This window comes from Zootermopsis nevadensis, unplaced genomic scaffold (assembly GCF_977971745.1).
Source record: "Zootermopsis nevadensis isolate Lab colony 2312 unplaced genomic scaffold, Znev_1.0 Znev_ptg000024l, whole genome shotgun sequence".
Classification (NCBI taxonomy): Eukaryota; Metazoa; Arthropoda; class Insecta; order Blattodea; family Termopsidae; genus Zootermopsis; species Zootermopsis nevadensis.
This window is the reverse complement of record NW_028259156.1, coordinates 19,766,457-19,773,893: the sequence shown is the minus strand read 5'-3', so window position 1 is coordinate 19,773,893 and position 7,437 is coordinate 19,766,457. Positions and strand designations below refer to the sequence as shown.

The 7,437-nt window shown below is 44.8% G+C and overlaps 1 protein-coding gene across 7 annotated transcripts; it reads right to left on the bottom strand.

Moving 5' to 3' along the window:
- Window positions 1-2,806: 2,806 nt before the first annotated feature.
- On the bottom strand, window positions 2,807-7,337 carry LOC110829963 (putative serine hydrolase). 7 transcript variants are annotated; one of them, XM_022064247.2, is made up of 5 exons: window positions 6,909-7,337; window positions 5,499-5,672; window positions 5,172-5,414; window positions 3,667-3,973; window positions 2,807-3,405 (listed from the first exon to the last, which is right to left on the bottom strand). In XM_022064247.2, exons 2-5 carry the CDS (start codon window positions 5,644-5,646, stop codon window positions 3,120-3,122), a joined length of 984 nt encoding a protein of 327 aa, XP_021919939.1. In that variant the 5' UTR covers window positions 5,647-5,672; window positions 6,909-7,337; the 3' UTR covers window positions 2,807-3,119. The 7 variants fall into 7 exon arrangements, with proteins under 7 accessions (XP_021919939.1, XP_021919938.1, XP_021919934.1 ...); XM_022064246.2 differs by lacking the exon at window positions 6,909-7,337 and adding an exon at window positions 6,832-6,894; XM_022064242.2 differs by lacking the exon at window positions 6,909-7,337 and adding an exon at window positions 6,404-6,791.
- Between the last annotated feature and the right edge of the window lie 100 nt (window positions 7,338-7,437).

Sequence of the window (7,437 nt, the reverse complement as noted above, 5' to 3'; positions counted from 1 at the left end):
GGGGCCGAAGAGCTTTGCGGCTGAATTCGGATCAAAGGTGCACGGGAGGCGTGACAACTTTTCAAATTTCAGGGGGGTCAGGTTTGCGTTAGAAAATTCTCCCGGACGAAGGCAGTTAATTTCAAGGTATTCAAAATGGCTGAATACGGCGAGCATTTGGCCAAATACAAGTAAAACTAATTGCCGATGCTACATCACGCCTATATTCTCATCACTTATCACCTTTCTACGATATTCAAACAGCGACTGGGTTTGTTCTAAGCGGGTTTAATCGCAAACAGCAACTCGGATAAATTACGTAACATTCACAGCAGATTTAAACATCGCGTCACGCGAACGATCAAAGGTGAGGCCAGCCAACAGACGATCAGCATAGGAGATGGATGTCCTGTGCAGGAATTAAACCTTGGACGCATCAGTGCCAATGAGATGCGAGTACTCCAGTTCGGAGTACTGTCGTTCACGTCAGAAAGGTACTCGGATTTTGTGATAGCTGGGAACGCAAATCGCGTGCTGACGCAATGACACGGCGAGTTTTAATCTGAGGACGCAATTCTGTGAGCACACAACTCGAGCTGGAACAAGCTCACAGTCGCGTACCTACACAATCTCCCCCCCCCCCCCTCCTAGCCTCTCAGGAGAGTCTACCAGCGGAATCCCACTCACTCGCCTCGAAATGTCACCTTCAGAATCCGACTCCGCGCATTTCTTTTGGGACTGGATAATGCAGTCGTAACAGAGTTCGTGGCAACTGGGCTGGCAAATACGGGGGAAACCTGTCGCCGCTCTACGCCTCAGTCCCCATAGGCGAACGTCTTCCATACGGCATGCCCGGATCCTTCTGAATCCCTGCCTGCCAGCTACTCCTCTTCGTAGCAGGGTAGACAGTCGCCGGGCTGGCGATAACTAATGAACCACCGGAACACATTTACGTGCGAGGACGCGAAATTTTGAAGCGACCCCGAACACGAGTATCAGGTCTGGTCCTCGTGTTCGGGGACACGCTTGTCGCGACGCCACCACAAAGTGCAGCTGCCGGGATCACAGGAAACCGACTTGATTTTCTCGGGGCATTTTCGTAGCTGCCCCCTGCCAGAAACAATTCGACGCAATTCCTTACAAACTTGGCATCCGAATCCTCTGCGCCCCACGACAAGCGGGCGTCACTGAATTATCCGTTCCGTGATTCGTGCATGAAAACAAGCGAACGTTTATCAATGAAAAATAGGACAGTCGGGGCTCACGTTCCGGCCGCTTTAACCCAACACCCAGTCCGGAGAGAGAGAGATCCCGCTTTCGTATGGATTCGAACCCCGGATTAAGCAGTTCGCGGTCACTGTTCTTACGTGTGGCAGCCGCAAACCACGAAAGAAGAGGCGGCAGAACCTTTAATTTCAGTGGCGTTCATGGCAAACAGAACCTAACGCTTGCAAATGCGCGCGTTCTGAGGCCGCACGCCGGAGCGAAGGCTCTTCCTGGAGCCACATTCTTCTCCTCTTTAATAAACCCAGGCATCAGCACCAGGTTCAAAGGTTGCCGTTCGTACTCGCGCGCTGCCCCCTGCGCTATAGAAAATTTGCTTTGCGATTTGGTCGAGACGGCTTCCGACAGATGTCGCCACTTGCAAGCGATGCCGATCACCAAGACCGCGGGCAGAGCCCTCCCTCACATTCCCGTCGCTGGAACGCAACTTAAATAAGAAGGCGGGGCAACGTGCACTACCCGCAAAACATATTCGAAAGTGGTTTGGGGGGGAGGCACCTGGAAACCTCGTGGCAACAGAAAGGTGTTAATCTCGTCTGTAAGGCGTTTCAAAGGTAAAATCGCTTTGCCCAAGAGTTCACAAACTGACCGTCCTTTGTGTTTCTGAAACCCACGAAGTTTCAACTGATTCAGTTCCGCGCATCGTCGTGTTCGAAGCAGGCCGATGTCTCGTCTGGCCTGAAGATGACCTTCCGGCTCCACCTTCGGGACTTGGAAACTTACAATGCGTCTTGACAGAACGGACCTCACACTAAATTCTCCCGAGGCAAAGCCGAAGCCGTTTCTGCTTGTTTCATGATTTACGTGCAATGAACTGTAAAGGATGGGCAGGACGTGTAGCATCCACGTGGCACACAAGAAAGACAAACGGCTTTTTATTCGCACAACATAAAAGAAGAGACCACATGGAAGACCAACGTTCGGACGGGAGGATAATATTCAAATGGATCTTGAGGATGCAGAATGGATTCATCTGGATCCCAGGCTCTTACGAACGCGAACCCTCACGTCACGCGACGGCCGGTAAAGTGTCTGACCACCTAAGGCACCATCAGCTTCTCAACAAGGATCCTGCTTCACGCAGTCGTTAGAAGACGGTGGACTGGTCATGCATCCGCCTGCTCGGCCTAAACGCCCCGTCCCCACGCACAGACTCGAAGCCCGGCCTCCTCTTCAGTGGCGAGCCCTCCCACAGCACGACTGCATTTCCCGACATATCACTTGATTCTCCTCAGTTCCTCCATGGAGGCCACAACTAACTCCACAGTAAGTACCTAATGCAGTCGAGGAAGCATTATTAAATTAACAAGGGATAAAAAACCCTACACCACGTAAAGCCGAGGTTTGTGGGGGATGGCAGCCTCAAACCCAGGACGGAATGGCTCGCTGCTTCGACTCAACAGATTTCACAATCGGTCCACCGTCTCGCACTGCCATCTGCACAAACTGAGCACAACTAACTGCCGCGAGCCAGACGTCGGATCGCATTCTAAGGGCTTTTAGCAGTCTCGCTTCATGAGGGCCTGATCTCAGACGCAGCAAGCAATTCTTCTTCTTCTTTATTACAGAGAAAGTAAATTAAAAATATGACAAAAGAATAATAACTGATGCGAACACATTCAGTCAGTGAACGGAAGATTACGGATTCCCAAAGATGACTCGGACTATTCGGACCTGCAGCCCATTCCCTGCCAGGACTGCCAACATTTGACGCTTGTACACTGCTTCTCTGTGTTAATAAATGGCTCGACTCCCAAGGCGGTGTTCTTCTCGTCTCTCGACGCAGAGGCGTCTCTTGCAAGAGTTCTCGCTGATCCCAGCACTAACGCCACTAATGTTACACTACGCTTACCTCCTCACAGATTACTCCCTCTCAAGAACTTATTAATCAGAGGTGCCACATTTTCAGGGTTGTTGAGGTGAAGGTGGTGGCTCCCGTCCACGTCATAAAACTCGCTCCGCTGCATCAGATCCAGCGTGCGCAGGTACACTTCCTCACGCTTGTCACCATGCAGAAAACCCACACTACCCCTGATGTTCAGCACCCTGCACTTTATCCTGGGTGCACACGCCAGAATGAAGTCTTCAGTCAACGCACCGATCCAGGGCTTCAACCTGGGATCACGGGACAGGAAATACATTCTGCAACAAAGCGTGAAATAATGTTTACACAGGATCATCCCTCATCCCTAAATTGTCGTCAACTACCTACGAGGCGCGCGCCATCCGTCACGGTTGCCAAACATAAAGCAAAGATAAAATAACTTCAAGAAGTCTGATTCAGATCTACTGCGGTCAGTTTCATACTGACTCATCCCACGGTTTGGGTACTGTTACTTCCGCACAACAAATGAGATTACGCGCTTTTCAAAATGAATCTCAAAACACGCAATAAAACATCACCTCTCTCCCTGAGAAGACTCTTTAATTCCCCTCTGAAGCAATACGCCACAAGAATCCCTTGTCGGAGACTTCCTGCTGCCCGCGTACACCAACTCGAGCAGCTCCTCGTACGTGTATTTTGGGGGGTCAGACGCTAGCCTCTTCTCTATCGCGAGTGTTCTGTCAAGACAATTCCTAATGTTGTCCAGCAGATTCTCCTCCTGAACCAGCATCAGGGAACGCGCACAGTCTATACTGACGTACGCATCCACATCATCTGGATACAGTGCCGAGTAAACAAATGCCACAGTGCTCCCATAGGAATGGCCTGAAAATAAACAAGGATCCTGGGAATTGGTGACCAGAATTCAACATCAGAGGATTTTGAATAAAATGGAAGTTAGCTCATTGCTACTGACTTTCTATAGAGTGGGCACATCACGGGAATAAAAAAAAAACACTGCAGTTCTTGACAGTCACTTGACATTAAATGTTAATCTTTTGGAACGAAAGAGATAAAGCTGCGGTTTTACACGAAGAGCCAAGTTCATGACAATGTATAAAAATATCTCAGTTTTCCTCAGTGTAAACACACCAAATGTCAGCACTCCCACTTCATACGTGAGAGTTCCCGGTTCAAATCTCATCCTGGAGACGATTTTTTGTTTTCCTCAGTCTTTCTACGACTATCTTGAATTAGGCCAGAAGTGCTTACTTCCACATCCTTTCCAATTCATTATTCACTATCAACTTCTTATTAAATGAACTATAATAGAAAAAATAAAGGAAGGAAGAAAAATACATTAAATAAAATAAGTTATTAAAATATTCTTAAGTTCCACCCCACCTGCAACGCTAAAAACCAATGCCACACATAGGTACAACCAATTTAAAATAATTTTGCAGTGCGTGTGTGCAAACAAACAAAAACATTAATTTTCTTCTAAGATGTTGTACTGAAAAATTAATTCTGTCTGACATGTCAGTTGCATGACTTGCTTCTGTGGTCATTCTTGATAATGTGATGAATAACCTAAGGTTGTCCCTAATACATAACTAAACACCACAAAAAGCAAACATATGGAGAAGTAAATATATATTTCACACATTCTTAACCTCACGAGTGTTCAGTTTCACACACCAGCTGCTTCATTCTTGTGGGCAGAGCCCCAGTACTGATGGGACAAGAGGCTCGGTGCAGTCAACAGAAAGTCCGAACACTGTGGCAAACAGAAAAGCCAAAGCGAAGACATCCAGCCATCAGCACAGTCGCTATTCTGACCGAGCTGTCCAGGCTACAGTAATATTTGACAAAGAGTACAAACTCCTCCTCGTACAACTTTCTCCATCCTTGTTCCTTCCTTTGTCTTAGGTCAAAATATTTCATCTGTGACTGTGATGAAACCTTCACAGGCAAAAATTAAATTGAAACAAATGCTTGTCTTTGTGGCTGCTTCGTTCATAAAATTAAACTGGCCTCAAGCAAAACTGTGAAAAGTGGTAATGTGTTTACACTGACTTCTTACCTACGACAGAAAACTTTGTCCACTTGAAGTGGTCTACAATGCGCCTAAGCAAGATAACAGCATCAATGAAATGGTGTGCACCAATTGCAGGGAAGAAAGATGACAGGCCATGTCCCATCAAGTCAACAGCCAAGAAGCTTGGTACACTCAGCAATGGGGCCAAAGTGTCAAACGTGTTGGCATTGTCTTCCCAGCCATGCAGTCCCAGCAATGGCTGCACACTGCAGTCACCCCACCACTTGCCTGCAACCACACCCCACACTTCATGTCCTGACTGCAACACAGTAACAAACTGAGAATCATTCAATTTATGCTTTGCAATTCCACCTGCTACATGTCCCCATGGCACCGGTATCTGCACCTCCTGAACTTGCAACTTGGCCATCTCTGAGACTGTAGCAAATCTGCAACACTGCGATCCTCGATTTTTCTGCTGCAAGCCTCGAAAGATAAGTCTACTTATGTGTCTAAACATCACTGACAGATGTTGAGGTTGTACAACTGTTAGAAGAAAGAAAATTCAAATGTTTAATCAATGTGATAATTCCCCTCCAGAGATCTTTAACACTACTGAAAACTCCAACATATATCAACGTACTTCAAGATAAGAGGAAAATACACAGGAGAAACCAAGAACTAATTCCTTAGATCCTGAACCTTCTGCTAGATAACGTTAAACTCTTACAGTTGTTTCCAGGCAAATGTCAGAGCATCAAGAAGAGAAACTTACTGCCTCCATTTTTATGCCACAAACTTTCATTAAAAACTGTTTTACAGGCCAAGAGCACTGGCAGTTTATCAGTAATATTTTCTAAACATTAAAACCAGTGTAATCTCATAACATGCAATTAGTATACTAGTTCTAACAGTGCTTATACGTCTGTGTATTAAGATTAGGTGACTATATTACAAATGTATGAATTTCAGGAATACAAAATGAACTGCAGGAAACTTTTAAACCAATTATTTACGGCAGTACAAATTATGGATTCCCAAACATACAAAACCAATTTATAATTTTAAAAACGAAACATAACCTAAAAACATCCGCAGCTTCCCGAAACATGAACACAGCTTTTACGTACAGTTAACCTTGCATTACATAGCGCATTTCACTTACAATATGAAATACAAGTACACTAAACAGATCAAAATGAAGCCTCACGGATGAGCTGCGTCGTACCTAACGCTACATACAAATCCTACAATAGTTCTATCACAAGCTTCTGTACCTTGATCCGAAAAGTAGGTTATAAGTCAAATGTCGCTATAATTTGCGGTTGTTCCAAACAAATTATGCAAATAGCGTCCAACTAATATATACCATTCTTAATTCCGATCAGCAGGGAGCACTACTTATTAACTGTACTTTTATAATTTGGAACACTAACATTCACTTTGCGACATTATATTGAGTGTCGGGCATTGGTACAGTTACTAGGAATTAATTTTACACTGAATACACACTAACTCGATTTCCATTTGAGAATGTGTTACAAAACAATAAAAACTTTATATTCTGCAGCGTCTGAGTTGATTCCTTGCCATCCACAATTAGCTTTACTTTACGTAAAAAAAATCCTTCGTCCCCAATTGCACAGAACAAAAACTACTGCTCAAAATATGGCACAAACACCATTTCGCGAGCCACGGTATTTACCTGCAAGTCCACACTGTATTACAAGACAACAAAGACCTCTTCTTCACTGCCATGAGAACCTCAAATCTCATACTTACTTGTTTTTATGTGAGCTGTATGTCCAACCCATCATAACCTCCTTGAGACAATCTTAAGAACAGCTGCTTATAGTGTGATATGTAGCTGATTCAGACATTACTGATGAAGAAACTACATGCCAAATTAACTATATGTAGTCCTACAATGGATGAATGTGATTTTGTCTGGTGTTTCCATGACTAATAAAATAAATTTCATTTTATGGCATTCATTATTCACAACTACCGACACAATAAAATGGGTTGCTGTGCTGTGTACTCTAGTAGAAGTTTATGGACATTTCAGAGGTTCTTGCTGCCTCCATCATCAAGGCTCATCACACATACAGCAACACAGAAGACATTCATCTTCCTACTTGCCACAGCGAGAATCTCAAATCTCACATAAAATGTCAATTGAGATGATTCACCTATTGTGGTTATATACTACCACTTTTTTTTTTTGGTCAAAGAACCAAATTTAAAGCAGAAAATGAAAATACCCACCTAAATATAATCACTGTTCCTCCTCCACACTTCATGCAACAAT